Source organism: Panthera onca, chromosome B4 (genome assembly GCF_046562875.1).
Source record: "Panthera onca isolate mPanOnc1 chromosome B4, mPanOnc1 haplotype 2, whole genome shotgun sequence".
Taxonomy (NCBI): domain Eukaryota; kingdom Metazoa; phylum Chordata; class Mammalia; order Carnivora; family Felidae; genus Panthera; species Panthera onca.
In genome coordinates, this window is record NC_138345.1 from 104,202,105 (window position 1) to 104,222,342 (window position 20,238).

Here is a 20,238-nt window from a genome sequence, read left to right on the forward strand (position 1 = left end):
TAACGTTTATTTATTTTTGAGACAGAGAGAGACAGAGCATGAACAGGGGAGAGTCAGAGAGAGGGAAACACAGAATCCGAAACAAGCTCCAGGCTCTGAGCTGTCAGCACAGAGCCCAACGCGGGGCTCGAACTCAGAGACCGCGAGATCATGACCTGAGCCAAAGTCGGCCGCTTAACCGACTGAGCCACCCAGGCGCCCCTAACTTTCCCTTTCTGGAACAAACCCAACTAGTTTCTGATGTCATATCCTTATGTATGGCTTCATTTAATTAGCTAACATTTAGGTTAATTTTTCAGGCTTTGCTTTAAGATTTTTCTCTCTGGCTTCATGTGGCAGACCCTAGGATGGCCCCATGTTCAGCCTTTCTTTAATCCCCTCCCTTTGAACATGGGCAGTGTCTGCGATTTGCTTCTAACTAAACAATATGGCAAACGTAATAGGATGTCACTCCCACTGTTACATATGTACGAGTATATGTGTGTGTATATTTGTATATATGTATATATAGGCATATATACCAACAATTGCATGAACTTGGAAAGGGAGCCCAATTCCATAACAAAATGCAGCCTAGCACACACCTTGATCACATCCAGTTAAACCCTGACCAGTATACCCGGCTAGACTATTCCCAAACTCCCGACCCACAGAACCTGAGATAATTGTGTTGCTTAAAGCATCTAAGGTGTGGTAATATGTTACACAGCAATAGAAAATTAATACACCTCATAAAATGACTTGGAAAGTGTTCTTTTCTTTTTAATTGTCTTCTAAAGCTTTTAATAGTTGGTATAATTCCTTTGTTGAATGATTGTAGAATCCATTGGTGAAGCCATCTGGTCCTGTAGTTTTCTTTGTGTGATTTTTATTTGAAGATTTCTCTCATAGTAAAAGTATTATTTGTATTTCTTACTTCTTGTGTTAAACTGGCCATATGTGGTTCCCTGGGAATTTCCTCATCTCATCTACAATTTAAAATTCATATGCATAAATTGTGTTCAAAATTCCTTTTATTATATTTAATTTATTTGCACCTTCTCACTTCGTTATTTTACCAACCCACCAGAGAGTTATTAGCGTTAATAATTTTTTCAACAAACCAATTTCTAGCTCTATTTGTAACTTTTAAATATTTCTACTCTATTAATTTCTGCTACTTGATTCATTATTTCTTGTTTTCCATAAACCTTAGGTTTTATTTGCTTCTTTTCCCATAGCTTCACAAGATGAATATTTACATCATTGATTATTAGCCTTTGTTTTTTCTAATATATATAAATGTAAATTTCTAAGTGGGGTTTTAATTGCCTCCTCCATGTTTCAATATGCAGTATTCAATATCACTGAATGTAAAAATTTTTAATTTTTGAACTCTTCTCTAACCAGTGAGTTATTTAGATTTAGCTGCCATACTTTTCAAAAACATAAGTATTTTCTAATTTTTTAATTTCATCTTTTTTACTAATTTCTAGCTGAATTCTGCTATTATAAGAAAATATTCCAACTGATTCAATTCTTTGAAATTTGTGGAGTCTTCCTGTATGACACACATTTGGTTAATTTAGAGAAATCTAGTATATATGTATATATATATACATATATATATATCTCCCTAAATATATCACTAGATTCCCTATAAATACCACTAGGCCATGCTTGTTTTTCATATTGCTCAACTTATCATTACCTTACAGATTTCACCTTCTTGTTCAACCAGGTACTAAGAAAAATATTAAAATGTTCCACCATAATAGATTTTTTAAATCTTTTTATTTCTGTTAATTTTTGTTTTCTATTTTTTAAGACTACGTTATTAGGTGCATAAAATTAAAAATTTTTTGTCTTCCTGTTATATCAATTTTTATTCTTAAAGTATTTCTCTTTTTATATTTAGCAATCTTTTAAAGATTATTTTCTGATGTTATATAGTTGCATAGGTTTTTTTTTCTTTAGTTAGTATTATATGGTACATATTTTCTATCATCATAGTTTCAACCTTTCTTTATTCTTATATTTAAATTTTATTTTGTAAACCCATAACTTTAAAAAAAATTATTCAGGTAATCTTTATTTCAAATTGACCATTTTTCCCCACTTAAATGTAATTCAATTACTTAAATACCTTTATGTAAAAGTTAGAATAATGAGGTAGGATGCAATGTAAAATTATAGTTAAATTCTTGCTCTTTTAGAGAATGGTAATATAAATTAAATGAAATCCAGTGCTTCTGAGTAGGCATAACAGGAAGATTTTTTTTTTAAGTTTGCAGAGAGAGGGGCGCCAGGGTGGCTCAGTCTGTTAAGCATCTGACCCTTGACTTCAGCTCAGTCATGATCTCACAGTTCGTGAGTTCGAGCTTGTGTCAGGCTCTGCACTGACAGCGTGGAGCCTCCTTAGGATTGATTCTCTCTCTCCCTCTGTCTCTCAAAATAAATAAATAAACTTTAAAAATGTTTAAATAAAGTTTGCAGAGAGAACTGTCTATAGAGAGATAAAATAGTCATTTATGTGGATTACTAGTTTTTATCTGTGATAAAAGAAAGGGAAAGTAGAGAAAATAACCAGGCTTTTCCACAAAATTCCAATAAAAATATAAATGATTTCTATTAGTGAAATAAAAAATATCTGCAGAATTTGTTATGTAGCCAGAAGACAATTTAGAAATTTTCAGAAAATCTTGGTGAATTCTTTTTGTCAAATATTAAATTTCTGGTATTTTAACATTCCACTCTTCCATAATGCTTATAATTTTCTAAATATACTTCAACAGCTTCAAATATCTTTTCGAAAAATAATTGAATAGCCTATCATAAAATCTTTAGGACATATTCCTATCATACAGTGTTCTTGAAGCAACATAGATAGACTTTAACTGAAAGTAAGAATTCTGCAGAATCTCAACTTTAACTTATTATGAATATACCAGCAGATTCCTTTTTAAAGCTCCTGCCCTGGTTATAATTAATATTAACTGAAAGAAGGATATGCATGCAATTTCAAACATTTGCATTTTGCTGGTTCGTGTTCCCTGACTGTGTGCATCTGAAAAAGACTTATCTGGTTATAAAGACTAGTCAGAGCAAGTGGTTTTCCTTCCAGATAAATGTTCCTTCACACAGAGACACAAGTTCCTGCTGTAGGGCTAGAAGGCAAGCAAGCTTTCAGGCGGCCTCCTGTCCCCTGGAGGCCAATGAGGGAAAAGGGGAAGATCTTGGCCAGAGGAGTTTGCAATTTCCTACCAGTAAAACTTTAATAAATAACACAAGTGTAAAGGGGGTAAATTCTTAGAAAACTAGCTCCTTTTCATCTTTCCAAAGAAGGTAGACCATCACCTTACTGGGATTCTTGGAAAAGCAAAAGCAGCAGCCTTGGATCTGAGCAGGTCCTGTCACCTCAAACTATGCTGAATTGCCCACCAGACCCTTCCTCTTGGAGGGCCCCTGGGGGCAATCAGAACCACTTTCCAGAATGGCCAGCAAGCATCATCCAGGAGCCTAGTCTCACTGAGGGTGAACCAATGTTTAGTTCTTAAACTACAAGGCACGTGGAGGTTATCTGGGGCTTCCTAGAAAAACAATAACCCACACACACTTTTGAAAAGGATATCTAAAAACCAAGTTGCAGCAGCCAGCTTTATTAGTTGCTAAAACCTATATATAGAATTGAACTACTTTAGATACGAGGATGATTTCCTTCCATCCAGAAAATAAGTTTTAATTTAATGCAAATTAGCTCTTTAAGACCTGGCTTAACATTTACCTTTCAAAACAGTCTTCCAAAAAAATGAAAATCAAATACTCAAAAACACATTTCCCGTAATTATTTCCATATAATACAAAAATAATAATGTATCTATATACCCTTTTTTATACTTATTAAACATGTTTTAAAAAGAAACAATTGCTAAGCAGTTAGAGTGCAAAAATCTATTGCACTGACTTGATATTTTTTCTAAAGTGCTTAGAATAGCACTAAGTACACAACAGGCATTACAGATATGCTTTCTAAATAAACCTTTATTTTTACTTTATATTTTTCACATTTTAATGAGCAATTATATGTAAAAAGCTGTATTCGTCCATCTGTCTTTTCAGAAAAACATCCTAAATTATAAGTATCTTTGATCAAAAATAAAAATAGTTCCACTTTATTGTGTTAGATAATAACAATCTAATTAGAAACCAGCCTCTTATTTAGCTAAGAACTCAAGAGACTAAAAAATCTGTTCTTTGTAGGAAAAGTATATATATATATAAATATATATGAGTACATATGTTATATATGTTATATATGTGTTTACATATGTTATATATAAAAATATACATATGTACATATACACAAATAAACACATTATATATAATAAAAATAAATAGTAGAGAAAAGAAGGCAGGAACAAAAGAACAAAATATAAATAGGTACAATGTCTGTGGTTGAAATTATATTACTATTTTGGAAAAAGGTATTTCGGAGAGCAAAGATAAGTGCATTAATTTATATTGAACTTCATATGATCAGAAAACAGAATATATCAGTATATCTTCCAATGTTTAATATTATTATTAACAAAAATAATGTATCTTTGCAATAATGTAAGTTCATAATTTATTTTACTTCTGTCTTTTTCATTCACATGAAAAACTTTGGTTTTCCCTCAAATTTTTTTCAACAATCTTTTTTCTTAAAATTAAAAATTAACAGTAAATACCAAGACTCTATTTCCAACAAGGAGTTGTTTCATTACCCAAGCTTCTCAAATAATGACCTACACTGGGGAAATCATTTCTAAAATATTTCTTATCACATTAATCATTAGTGAAACAATATGCTGAAAGACCTCATAAATGCTTCCTACATTCAGTATTATTCCAAACCCAGCTTTCAGATGTTAGTCTATAATTCATCTCTTTTCTCACTTTCACACTTAGCACATGCTTTTGAATATAGGAAGCCACATTCTAATGTCCCCTTTATAAGTGAGTAGTTTGTGCTGAAATATAAACGCTCACTTAAAGAGTTCTAATCAGTAATGCCTTAATGAGTAGGAAATAACAGAGCATGGGAATCATGGTACCATATATGCTAACAATCACATTTCTCTCATGATAAAATTTCTGCATCTGAACTACTTTCAGCATTTTGGCTACATATTCATGCCATCAATATTTTAACTACCTTTTCTGACAAGTTAAAAATATTAATTGATTGCAATGAAACAGATTCCTTTCTTTCCTATTCCCTATCCACCCTGGTATATACCCACGTCTTAAGAAGAACATCCTTAGGAGTTCATCAAATTATTGGGTTGGACTGATTTAAAAATAATTTACACAGACTATTGCTTTTCCATCTCCAATTAAAATATAGCATACACTCTAAGCCAATTCTTTGCAATGACCCCATATTAGTTAATGAAGACTTTCATTTATATAAAAATTATGATGGTAAACACTGAGGATCTGCACATACCACACACTATCTGAAGCATTCTGTATGTGGTATCTCATTACATATAACCACCCTGTGGGGGCACCTGGGTGGCTCAGTCAGTTAAGTGTCCAACTTTGGCTCAGGTCATAATCTCATGGTTCGTGAGTTCAAGCCTCACGTCGGGCTTTGTGCTGACAGCTCAGAGCCTGGAGCCTGCTTCAGATTCTGTGTCTCCCTCTCTCTCTGCCCGTTCCCTGCTCACGCCCAGTCTTTCTCTCTCTTTCTCAAAAATAAAATAAAATAAAATAAAATAAGCATTAAAAAAATAAAAAAAATATAACCACCCTGTGAAAGAGATTATATTTTTACCCTCATCGTATAGTTTAGGAAACTGAAGCACAATGAAGTAAGTAACTTCAAATAAGTTGGTCAAGATTACACATACCTAAAAGGGACAGAGCCAAAACTCAAATTGAGGCCATTTTCCAGAGCCCACACTCTAAATTACTACATCTTATGCTATTTTCTCATGGATTACAAAACAATTCAAGTATAGATTTACAAAAAATGTAATTTGTATACTACATTGCTGAATATGTGTGTGTGTGTGTGTGTGTGTGTGTGTGTGTGCGTGTGTATAGAGAGAGAGAGAGAGAGAGAGAGGGAGGGAGGGAGGGAGGGAGAGAGAGGGAGACAGAGACAGAGACAGAGAGACTATGTCTATATATACATTATATATATATATATATATATATATATATATATATATATATATATATATAAAAGAGAGAGAGAGTTTATTTTTTGTAAATTACAGTCTGAGCAGCATCTATATGTACACTTGGTATGAATCATTACAGAACGTTTCCTGCCAGTTATTAACTTTTTTCATCTTTAGGGGATACACAAAATGTTAACCTTTCTAAGTCATCAAGTCTCTCTAGCATATTTATCCTGTAGTATTCTGTTTGCTCTTTATCTTACTTTCCACTCTTCCCTTCAAACTTTTCATCATGCCTTCTGAAATTCCTATTTTATAGTAAATAATCTTTCCTGTGTATTTTATCACTTTGTTGAAGGAGATCACCATCGCTTCATCTTAACTGAAATGAATTTATATGGCTTCATGGGTAGCACTAAGATTATTCTGTTCATAATTTCTCAGCTCACTTCAGAAGGTAAAGTTGGCATCCTTCTTGAAAGCCATTAGAATTTCTAATCCATTACTCCTCCAGTCTCCAGTAAAACCATCTTCACTTCGAGTAAACCCCTCGCTTCACCCCTCCTTGTCATTAATAGCTATAAATGTCATGGTCTTTCCACAATATAAATGACTTTATTTAATGAGCTGAATTCAATTTAAATGAGTAACTGCATACAGGTAACAGATCTAAATAAATACCAACTTCATTTTTCACCCATCCTTGCCATTAAATAAGCTTTGTCATATATTCCCTCCTTATGTCTAACTCCTTCAGCTTGAGCATATTCCTTATAAGAAAAGTCTTATTTTGGATTTTAAGACTGTATCAAAACTTTAGTTTCTTTTTTTTGTTTGTTTCATTTTGAATACTTTATTTTTTTTTCTTTTCCTGAAATTTATTATCAAATTTGTTTCCATACAACACCCAATGCTCATCCCAACAGGTGCCCTCCTCATTGCCCATCACCCACTTTCCCCTCCCTCACTCCCCCCATCAACCCTCAGTTTATTCTCAGTTTTTAAGAGTCTCTTATGGTTTGGTTCCCTCCCTCTCTAACTTTTTTTTCTTATTCAACTCAATTGATCAGTCCGATTTAGGAGTGAGAAACTCATATTGGGAAGAGGGAAATGATTCTTTTTTTTTTTTTTTTTTCACCTATCTTCTTTTTCACAGACCTTCCTTCTAGGTTAGGACAGGGGTATGAAAGGGATAATAGACAAAAATAGGCCAAGTCTTATATGATTGGTGACTTATATAAGCCAGGTGCCTAAATATTAAAATTTTAAACTGGGATTCATTAGGGAATTCCCTGGACATCCTCCCATGGGGATGTCCCATGCTACACAGTTCATTGACACAGGCATTTTGTTATTTGCTTCATGACTAACCACTTGCCTCCCCTCATATCCCAGCTTCTATCTTTGGCAGAATATGTGACATTCTTTTAATTCTTAATACTGGGTCCCATTGTGGTAGAAAGTAGCCATCTTAGGAAGGTTCCATTATCCTTCTACCTCATCAACCTGGTCCATGAGAAGCTCATGCATCTTTGACACAACAAACTCTAGTTGTAACAGCCACTCCTATTAAGACCCCTTTCCATTGCCCTGACTTAGGATAGCTCTAATCATGCTTCTGCCATTCAAGTTTACTAGACAGGAAGCAAATATCTAATTTAATGGTTATGCATCCAAGTGATACACATTAATTTCTTTCCCTCCTTACTTTACATCTATTCCATGAAACCACATACTGATTTAGCTACTGAATAAATATCCAAACATGCAGATGCCACTGGGTCCTTCTTTGAGTCACTGTTTTGGGCTCATTTGATTTAGGAGAAGCACACTCTTCTCTCTTTCACAGGGTAAAAACCCTGTAGCACTCCCTACAGCTGAAATTTTGCTGACTCCTTTCTGGTCATCTCTCAAGAATCACAGTGGCAGGACTGATATTACTGTAATTATTACTTAGTAAGTCTGTGGTGAGTATGTCTAGCATTCTCCATAGAATGTGGGGATATTTATCATTAGTAGTATATGTTTTGGAGCTTAAAGTAGTATTTTGAATCAACAATGGAAGTTTCTTTTTTTTTTTTTTTTTTTATCTTTTATACTACGTCTCCTTTTTTTCCTCCCTTATACTGAAGTTTGCAATACTTGGTTCACAGTTTCACCTTCTGAAGACCCTTTAGCGTTACTACTCTTGCTTCATTCATTTGATCATTAAACGCTTACTGAAGGCCCACTATGTTCAAAGCATTGAAAATGTGGCTATAAGCCAGACAGAAGCATTCTCCTTTCAAGGGGAATTATTATATAGTGATAGTAAACAAGATAAATAAGATACACAGTATCCAAACATATATCCTTCTGGTTTTATATTGCTGTTATTTTTTTTTCCCAGTGGCCAATTTTTTAATTTATCCATGAGTCTCACTTCCTTCCCCACCAAAAAGTTCTACCAATATTGTTCTTTTTAAGGTTTTAACTCTCTGCTATTTTAATTCTTACTACCACTATCATAGTATAACTGTGTAATCTCATTACAGAATTTTTATAACATTCTTAATCTCTTTCTCCGTGCAGTATTCTAGTAATCATTTTAAGCACACAAATGTAATCATATAAATCATGTGCCTAAAATGTGTTTGTTCTTACTTATTCATTCAGCAAATCTATATTGAAGAATTCATATAACAGATTTTATTTCTAGATCTTTGGATGTTATACTGAACAAAAGAGACAAAGACCCTAACCATATACTTTGTATTCTAGTTGAAGAACACTAACAGTAAACACATAGAGGCAAGGAAAAGAATATTGGGTGTTCACGGATGATCCCTCTGTTCAAATAGCATTTTAAGGGAAACGTGAAGAAAATGAGGGAGTAAGCCAAGGTGATATCTGGGGAAGGAGCATGGCAGGCAGAAGAAATAATAGCAAGTGCTTGCCTGGGTAAAGAGTAGCAAATTATTAGTACAACCAAAGTGGAATGACCTTTGGAAAAATAAAAAGGTAGATGAGTTCCTAGAGGCACTATAATGAGAGAAGTCATAAAGGGTCTTAGAAGCTACTTCACTAGCTTTGGGAATTTTTATCTGATCGGAAGCCAACAATGATTCAAGCCTAGATGTGACATGATCTGACTTTAACAAACTTATCCTGCTTGGTTCACTGAGCATATGCATATGAGAAAGAATGATGGCTTTGACAAGGCTGGTAGTTTTCTAGGGGTAGTGAGACTTGGTTGGATTCTACATAAATTATGAAGACAGAACCTGTAAAATGACTCTAGGTCTTGATTTTTTTGAAATAGTAGCCATTAACTGATATGGGGAAAACTGCAGGAAATTTGTAGAGAGCGACAGAGCTGATCAGAAGCTCAATTTTTAATTTGTCATGCTTTAAATTCCTTTTTTGAGTGTATAAGACGGTATGTCAAACATTTAGTTGGATACACAAGTCTAAAGTTCAGGAAAGTTATCCAGTGTAGAAATGTAAATTATTCAGTTATCAGTTCCTAGATGCCACTTAAGCTGTAAAATAGGTTGGGATTATCAAGGGAATGAATGTAGTAAGAAAGATTGCAGGATTCACAGAAATGATCATCCTACACTGGTCCCTCATTGTCTTGGCATCCTCAAACTCAGTGAGCCTCATTCCCTCTGCACTTCACCCATTCCCATGACCACAACCTGGATCTTATTAGACCTGGCAATGTTTGGGTCCTGAAATGCTTAAATCAAGCATCTTACTCTCTCACCATAACCTTTTATCCTTTTCCCTACACCCACTGCAACTATTTTTCAAATTTATTAAGAACTTTGAATCCTCTTGTTTTATCAATTTCTTCCTATCTCCACTGCAATTCTTATTCAGCTTAGACTGTACGGCATCTTTGCTAACATTCTCCATTATCTTGCCCCATTGCCCTTCCATAGCAATGGTCTGGCAGAGCAACCTGAAATTAAAATGCTTGCAGGCATTCTCCCCTCCAACACCTGAGCACTGTTTTGAAAACACACCTTTGAGTCACTTAAAATCATTACAAATTCACTGCCTAAAACCACATGTGGACCCCTAACACTTTCCAGTAATCCATCTGTGATTTACATAGTTCTCCCATAATCCATAATGGCTAGATAAATCTCTGTATTCCTGAAATTCCTTATTCTATTTTCTTCCCTGCTACTATCAGCTAATTAGCACCTTTATACTTTGTGAGGAAAATAAAAGCTATTAAATGGAAACTTTCAACTTCTTAAGACCTCCACCTGTGAATGTTTTTGAGAAACATATTTCTGAAAACAATCTTTTCCTTCTCACTCATTTCACATTTGTAGACACATTGCTCTTTCTCCATAATATGCGCTGGAGTCCTTGCTTTTTTTGCCTCACCTCGTGCTCTATCAATTAATTTATCTTTCCTCAGTAAATTCTCCTCCCGCTTTATGTGCTTTCCATATGTTTCAACACACTCGACCTCATAACCTATATCAGATATTATTCCCTCCCACTTTTCATAATCAAGCTCTTTGAGAATGTTTTCTGTAGTCACTGAATCCAAGTCTTCTTTTCCATTTTATCGTTCAGGTCACTGGAAATGTGATTCTACCCAAGTTAATTCCATTTAAATTATTCTCACCTAGAACACTTTACCTTCCTGTGGCTCAATAAAACGGGCACTCTGTTCTCCTTGAACTCTCAACGTCGTGAAACTGCTAGTAACCCTTATCACCACTTTCTCTTGACTTTAGCATGTTTGATTCCACAGCTTCCTGGTATTCCTTCCTTGCACCCATCTCTGCTCTTTTTTGAGGCCTACTTTCCCTCTGATCTTTCCCTTTCCTCTGATTATTACTTAAATTCTTTTCTTCCTCTGAAGTTTACAATGAACATCACTTGGAATACCTTTTTTGGAGGTAACTTCATCAACTCCAATGGCTTCAATTACTGACTATTCTACATGTCCAAATCAATGGCTCTAAATGAGATCTCACCTAGAAATTCCAACATCATTCATACATTCCCAACTGTGTCAGCTCAAATTAATGTGTCCAAACTGAACTCATCATCCCCCCTCTAAAAGTGCACTACCTCATGGTATTCTTGTCTCTATTCTTGTCTTCCATTCACTCAACTGCCAAAACATAGTCAGCCTTAAGTTCTCAGTATGTCTCATTCTCCCCTCTCTGAACAACCCCTTATTCTTGAGTATTCACTGTGTCCTTACTAACTCAATCGGTCCATCCCTCTCCATTCTCACTGCCACTCTATAGGTTCATATTAATCATTCAGTGTTTCACTCAAAATGTTGACATTCTCTTGAGATATGGCCTTCTATTAGTATTATAATTTAGTGGGATACGCACACACACACACACACACACGCTGCAGTTATCATTTTTATTATCTTTCTTTTGGATGACTGCAAGAGCCTTTCACTTGTTCTCTTGCTTTTTAGACTTTTATAAATCACTCTACAAGTGGAATAAAAAAAAAATGTTTGACAGAGCTGATTAAGTGATCTCCTATTTAAAGACTTTAATGGTTTTTCATGGTTCTTACTATAGAGAACAAATTCCTTCCATGAAATTTCTCATGTCTTGCCCTGGCCTAACCTAGCCTTTTATCTTCACCATTACCTCCAACACTCCAGCTTATTCATACTCTAGCCACAGTAAGTTATTTTCACTTTTTTTGACCTATGCACACACACTGTTTCCTCTGCTTAAAATGTCATGCCCCACTCTCCTCAGTTGGCAAACTTCAACTTATCCTATACTTATTAAGTTAGGCAGTATTTTCTTCTATTCACCTTCCTTGATTCTCCAGCCCCTTTCACTTCTAACAATCAGATTATATGAATTATCTTACTCATTTTCATCTCATCCTGTGTTTAGTTTACACTGGAATTGTTTTTACCAACCTGTCTACTCCACTACATCATAAGATTCTGAAGTGAGAGACTGTGTGTTGTACATCACTATTTCCAAAACCTAAACGAATGTCTAACACATAGTGTATACTCAAATATACACTGAATTTCAAATAAATAAAGAGAAGAATTAAAGTATGTAATATAGCAATATAAAGTCTAGGTTGAAATAAACTATATTATATCACAATTCAGATTTACTTTTTTTATTCTCTTATCTTTTGAAGCAAATAAGTAGAACACTGGCATTTTTTGAATAATCAAATTAAAATTGGTTTTGGAGACTAAAAATTTAAGACCATTCAGAACTTGAAAAATATATAACCTGGTCTAAACACCACCCTCAAGAAAATAAATCTGTTTCTAATTCTATGGAGTATTTACCCAAATTGCTCAGAACCATCAGGAAGATATTAAAATGAGAACAGAAAAAAGCAAAATATGGAATGTACAATTCTGGTTCTTTAGTGGAGAAAATTAATAAAGCTAGAGAATGTTTAGGATGGTGTAAATATCAAACCCAAGGATATGGCTTAGATGGGCATCCACTTATTCACCATACTTTAGAAATAAAAAGAACCATTAGCATTTGGATAAAGGAAACAGAACAATGAAAAGAACTAAGTTCTGTAAGAAGCAAATTTATAGATCCTGTTACTCCAACGTAACAAACAGAAAGAAAAACAGGGAAGGGACTGCATAGCCCCAGTTTTACTGCTATAAGTTCTGGATGAGGCAATGAGGTAGACTTAATTCAAACACTGATACTAGCACTATGAAATATCATGACATTTCCGCATTTAACCAATGTGTATGTTACAGTGAAATATGTTCAAAAATGTGTTTCATGTAGTTTAGGGTTTGTCCCTATCAGATTTTGCCCATATTGACCCTTAAAAAGAATCAAAAATGATAAGAAAGCAAACAGCTAATTAATAATCAGACATTTCTTAAACCAAATTAAGAAGAGAAACCTTCCTCATTGTGTATGTTAGTCTGTATGGGTCTGCTGTCATTAAACTTAAGTTTTATGGCCAAGTTGAGCTACTAAATTCTAGCTGCAGATTAGAATTAGCCCATAGGCGCTCTGTGCTGACAGCTCAGAGCCCGGAGCCTGTTTCAGATTCTGTGTCTCCCTCTCTCTGACCCTCCCCTGTTCATGCTCTGTCTCTCTCTGTCTCAAAAATAAATAAACGTTAAAAAAAATGTTAAAAAAAAAAAAGAATTAGCCCATAGGCTGGGACAAATCCTGGTTCTTGAGTGGGGCTGGTCAACACCTCTGGCTCTGGCTCATGGGCTAGACAGTGATCCATCACAATACTGGTTTCACATGACTACATACCACAGCTCTCCAGATACCAACTGCAGCTAGAACATCTGTCTAGGAATATTTGTGCTTTGTGCCCCAGTCTTCAGTATCCAAAATCCTCTTGGCTCTCTAAAGCTGAGTGGTTTAGATCTTACCCTGGTCTTCCTAAACATTGTCTGACAACTGATCACCTGGACACCGTCATAAGAAATTTCATCAGATTTTGACATTTTAATATTTTTTTTAAACTTTAAAACACCATGAATGGATGTTGTACTTTGTCAAATGCTTTATCTGCATCGATTAAAATGATCATATGGTTCTTACCCTTTCTCTTATTAATGTGATATAACACAATGATTGATTTGAAAATATTGAACCACCCTTGCAACTCATAAATAAATTCCACTTGATCATGGTGAATGATTTTTTTAAACGTTATTGAATTTAGTTTGTTAGTGTTTTATTGAGAATTTTTGCATCCATGTTCATTGGGGATAATGGCCTATAGTTTTCTTTTTTAGTGGAGTCTTTACCTGGCTTTGGTATCAGGGTAATGCTGGTTTCATCTAATGAGTTTGGAAGTCTTCCTTCTATTTCTATTTTTTTGGAACAGTTTGAGAGAGCAGGTAGTAACTCTTCTTTAAATACTTGGTAGAATTTGCCTGTGAAGCCATCTGGCCCTGGACTTTTGTTTATTCGTTAGAAGATTTTCTTTTATTATTGCCACTTATTGGTCTGTTCAAGTTTTCTATTTCTTCCTGTTTTAATTTTGGTAGTTTGTATGTTTCTAGGAAATTATCCACTTCTAGGTTATCCAATTTGCTGGCATTTAGTTCTACATAATATTCTCTTATGAGTTTTTGTATTTCTGTAGTGTTGATTGTTATTTTTCCTTTCTCATTTGTGATTTATTTATTTGGGTCCTTTCTCTTTCCTTTTTAATAATTCTGGCAAATTATTCTGGCAATTTTATTATTTTTTTCAAAGAACCAACTCCCGGTTTCATTGATCTGTTCTATTTTTTTTTTTTTTTTTTTAGCTTCTATATCATTTATTTCTGCTCTAATCTTTATTTCCTTTCTTCGGCTAGCTTTAGGCTTCATTTGTTGTTCCTCTTCTGGCTCCTTTAGATGTAATATTAGGTTATTTATTTGAGATATTTCTTGCTTCTTAAGGTAGACTTGTATTTCTATATACTTCCTGATGTTTATAGCAGCATTATCTACAACAGCCAAATTATGAAAACAGCCCAAGTGTCTATCAATTGATGAATGGATAAAGAAGATGTGGGATACAAATAGTGAAAGTAACACTGAAGAAGACCAAAGCAGGAGGCATCACAATTCCAGACTTTAGCCTCTACTACAAAGCTAATCATCAAGACTGTATGGTATTGGCACAAAAACAGACACATAGACCAGTGGAATAGAATAGACAACTCAGAATTGGACCCACATACGTATGACCAACTAATCTTTGACAAAGCAGGAAAGAGTATCCAATGGAAAAAAAGACAGTCTCTTTAGCAAATGGTGCAGGGAAAACTGAAAAGCAACATGCAGAAGAATGAAACTAGATCACTTTCTTACACCATACACAAAAATAAACTCAAAATGGATGAAAGACCTGAATGTGAGACAGGAAACCTTCAAAACCCTAGAGGAGAAAGCAGGCAACAACCTCTTTGACCTCAGTCGCAGCAATTTCTTACTCAACACATCTCCAATGGCAAGGGAATTAAAAGCAAAAACGAATATTGGGACCTCATCAAGATAAAAAGCTTCTGGACTGCAAAGGAAACAATCAACAAAACCAAAAGGCAACTGATGGAATGGGAAAAGATATTTGCAAATGACATATCGGATAAAGGGCTAGTATCCAAAATTTATAAAGAACTCACCAAACTCCACACCCAAAAAACAAATAATCCAGTGAAGAAATGGGCAAAAGACATGAATAGACACTTTTCGAAAGAAGACATCCAGATGGCCAACAGACACATGAAATGATGCTCAACATCACTCATCATCAGGGAAATACAAATCAAAGCCACAATGAGATACCACCTTACACTGGTCAGAGTGGCTAAAATGAACAACTCAGGAAACAACAGATGCTGGTGAGGATGTGGAGAAACAGGAACCCTCTTGCACTGTTGGTGGGAATGCAAACTGGTGCAGCCTCTCTGGTAAACGGTGTGGAGGTTCCTCAAAAAATTAAAAACAGAACTACCCTATGACCCAGCAATAGCACTGCTAGGAATTTACCCAAGGGATACAGGAGTGCTGATGCATAGGCGCACTTGTGCCCCAATGTTTATAGCAACGCTTTCAACAATAGCCAAATTATGGAAAGACCCTAAATGTTCATCAACTGATGAATGGATAAAGAAGATGTGGTTTATATATACAATGCAATACTACTTGGCAATGAGATAGAATGAAATCCTGCCATTTGCAGTAATGTGGATGGAACTGGAGGTATTATGCTAAGTGAAATAACTCAGAGAAAGACAGATATCATATGTTTTCACTCATATGTGAACCTTGAGAAATTTAACAGAAGAACATGGGGGAAGGAAAGGGGGGAAAAAAGTACAAAACAGATGGTGGGAAGCAAACCATAAGAGAGTCTTAAATACAGAGAACAAACTGAGGGTTGATGGGTGGTGGGGGAGAGGGGAAAGTGGGTGATGGGCACTGAGGAGGGCACTTGTTGGGATGAGCACTGGGTGTTGTATGGAAGCCAATTTGACAATAAATTGTATTAAAAAGATAAAAATAAAAATAAATTAACATTAGGAAAAAAAAGACATGGGGTATACACACACACACACACACACACACACACACAGAGGAATATTACTTAGCTATACAAGAAAATGAAATCTTGCCGTTTGCAATGACATGGATGGAGCTAGAAAGTATGCTAAGCAAAGTAAGTCAGTCAGAGAAAGATAAATTCATTTGATTTTACTCATATGTGGAACTTAAAAAACAACAAATGAGCAAAGGGAAAAAACAAGAGAGAGAGGCAAATCAAAAAACAGACTATATAGACTATAGAGAACAAACTATAGAGAACAAACTGCTCGTTACCAGGGGGAAGGTAGGGGTGGAGATGGGTGAAATTGATGGGGATTAAGGAGGGCACTTGTTGTGATGAGAACTGGGCGTTGTATGGAAATGTGGAATCACTATATATCTGAAACATAAACTGTATATTAATTACACTGGAATTTAAATAAAACCAAGAAAAATAATTAAAACACTATGGCAAATGGTATATAAAAAGCACTATTTAACTTAATGATATTTTTACCCTTTAGATTTTAATTATACATTTTCTTTCACTTTATTTTTATATGTAAATATATGTTATGTTTTTACACTGGAAGTTAACTTGTGATCCAATTTTTGTGAATGAAAAACATATGCTAAATGTAGACTATGTCCGATACAGTTTTTCAAAAGCAGTTTCAAGGTAATATTAAACTATTAATACATTTCTCAATGATAGAAGAGTTCTTAAAAATAACTGTGATTTAGAAAAATCTGTAAATTCTATCTACTGAATCAATTAATTTTCAGTTTCTGAATTAAAAAAAAATCCTCTTGAAATCCATTTCAGAGAAAGAAAGCCATCATAAAACTTGAATTGCTCCTGAAAATCATAAATGAATGATACTCCCATTCATTATCAGTATTGAAACTGAGACTGCTTGAATTTTCAAAAAGAAACTTGCTAACATTTATTGTTAAAAATATTAATGTAAACTATATTCTTGGACTTCCTCAAATTTATTCTTTCCAGGTATGCAAACTTATTTATAATTACATTTACAAATGTACACAACTTTTTGTACATGTATACTATTTAAGATAATATAAACTTCACTTTTTTCCCATGCTTCAGAAATAATACATGCATACCCAGAGAAAAAAATTACAATTTTTTAATATAACACATTTAAAAATATCCCTGAGATTTCTGTTATACTGGTAAAGAAATTATTTCACAGCTCTGCACCATTGTGATGGTATTGTAAGACGCCATTCATTCAGCACTTTATACATTCTGTATAATGAGGGGGAAGTAAAGGACCTTGAATTTCTTACCAATAAAAATTTCATTGTTGAATGATTTTGGTAATATATTGTAAACACTTATGCAAAAGACATAACTTTAGAAATGGACAATAGTGTTTAGATGACCTATTATAAAGATGTTTTTTAGAGAAAGGGAAAGTTATATAAAACTTCAAATGGGTTTAGGTTATAATTAATATAATCTGACTTTCAGTTTTCTAACTTGGGGGCAAGAACAACAACTCCATTCAAAGTCTTACTCTTAAATGACTGAAGTAACACTAGATACTATTACCATTTCACCTCTGCTTAGACTGTCCTATATAAGGTTTATATGGGACTAAAAATGATTTTATGATATAGCATCCAGTAATATATTCTAGATAAATCTTTAACAATGGGGGGGGGGGGGTACTAAATTTATGTGTAGTGTTAACCCCTAATTAGATTGCCTAAGCTATTATGTACTCTAAAATCTGCATGTTTTCCATTCTACAAAAAGGTAAAAAATAGGCATAGTCATTGAATTTCTGAAAATACAGGCAGCAGTATAAAATATCCAACATCATGGTAGGGCACGGCCAAGAGGGAACATCTATCTTCACAATATTATAAACTACACACACACACACACACACACACACACACACACACACTTCACTTTTAGCAACTGGGAATGAAGTTGATGAGGCTTGCCTTCTGTACACCATCATTTCTTTCTGTGATCTTTTTTCCCTGCAAGGAGCTTCTTTCAACAACTAGGCTTTAAGCCCACTCAATTTTCCATATTTGGAAAATGTTTTCTTGAAAGGACATGCTTAACTTATTTTAACATATAAATAATGAATAAGATTTTAATCACCCCTTGCAGAAAAGAGGTGTTTAATTTTTATTTGAGCCAGGGACAAATCCTTTTAAAATCGACTAATCTCTAATTGTGGAATTCTTTTAAGAATCAGTAGACCTATGAGGGTGCGATTTGGAACAAAATGGGTTTACTCTCCTAATAAAATTTGAGTGCTATGTAAAACACCATGCTAAGCAGCAGGCTGAAATTATATCACATAAACATTCACCTACACTACTTGAATATAGGGCTGCCTGTAAGTCCTGTCACAATATACTCGCTGGCTGACTTACATTTCATCTTGCTTTATACTGTAATGTAATAGGTTCAGGGACTAAATATAAGATACCTGAAGACAATACATTTTTTCCCACATAAATTCAGACACTGAAAAAAAAGGAAGGGATAGGACTAAAATATGTTGTTTAGCCTACTTTAGGAGTAATTTGATGAAGATCAGACAACATCATGGACACATGAGGGACACAGGAGAGAAAGAGGTGCCGTTCAAAGTTGTCTTTGAACACCTCACTGATGTTTTAATGTGATTATGCACTCCACCTAGATCCTAGAGACCTAGAGGAAGTATAGATAAAATTGATGAGAGTAGGTTCTGTGTGTTCTGCATTAAACCTCACAGTGCCAAGTGAAAAGCAAACAGTGATAGAAATTTATGCATTGATTCTCTGTTGAAACAGATTGAATCTTATTACTTAAGATATACACCACAAACTCATGTTTGTACTTCAAATATGGAATCACATAAACATTATCTTAATCAATAGTTTCTGAAAGCAGATATCACAGAAAGTACCAAGATATTCCAATACTAGACTATCAATCTCTTCTTATTGCTTACAAATAATAATCCTTTAAAACTTTAGAGCACTTTTTCTAATTTTCCAGAAGCTTCCCAGATAAAGTAGAAAAGAAACAGCAATATCACAAATGAACACTGTTGATAAAATGGGCTGATACAATAATTTTTCTCAGTAACTAGAAAATATATTGCAACCCAAATCATACATTCATATTTAGAATGGTAAAACCTCCCCTCATGTTCCAAAAGTTTTGGCGTAGGCCATAGGACGTAAAGTATTTACACATTCTAATGAAGATTTTACTCTTATTTTTAAAGTCAGTACATGGAGATAATTTTATGAGATCTTAAAACTTTTAAAAATAGCAAACAACACCTCAAATCAGTTCACACTTTTGTATTAGTTATGCAATAACTACAGATTTCCAAAAGGTATCTATATCACAAATTGTATACAAGTAACTATCTCATGATCTGGTGTGTACATAATTCAATTTGTCAATAGTTAAATTTAATGAAGAATCTAACTTACCGGTGGATCAGCCCCCTTAGAACCAGTCAGCCCTCCTGTTAGGGATTCGATATCCTGAAAAGGGGAGAGGTGTTGATTGTAAAATGCTACTCAACAGCATGGAGAATTTCCCAAACCCATAGTATAATATTTTCTTTAGCTACTAAGTTAGGGCACACAGCTACATTTGTTTTCTTTGTTTTGTTTTCAGACAGTCTTGCATACTGTGACATTATACAAATAACCTGTATCTAAAAATCTAGATATTTCCTCTAATTCTGCACACTCTGTAAAAAGAAAAAAAAAATGTACATAGACAAGTCTTGAAATATGAAAAAAAAAAAAAAAAGGTTAGGCTCTAGGTAGGAAAGCAAATGTTTTGTTCTCTAAGGTGTTGAAATGAGGACAGAACAAAAAAAAAGTAATTTTAACAAAACTGCAATTTAACATATTATTTGCAAGAATACAAATCCCATGGAAAACGCTGAACCTATAAAAATTTTAATTATGTATAGTCTACTCTATTACTGTACTTGGAAGATAAAAATATTTTTAAAAAAGACTAGCTATTCTTCTACAAGGTCT

The 20,238-nt window shown here is 34.2% G+C and overlaps 1 protein-coding gene across 5 annotated transcripts in view; it reads right to left on the reverse strand.

Moving 5' to 3' along the window:
* The window catches only part of PPFIA2 (PPFI scaffold protein A2), a 474,989-nt gene that overhangs the window by 372,166 nt on the left and 82,585 nt on the right, over positions 1 to 20,238 (reverse strand). For all 5 annotated transcript variants that reach the window (XM_060656864.3, XM_060656859.3, XM_060656862.3 and 2 more), the window contains one exon: positions 19,675 to 19,728. In XM_060656864.3, the coding sequence (XP_060512847.1) occupies positions 19,675 to 19,728 (54 nt within the window). The remainder of the gene's footprint in view (positions 1 to 19,674; positions 19,729 to 20,238) is intronic.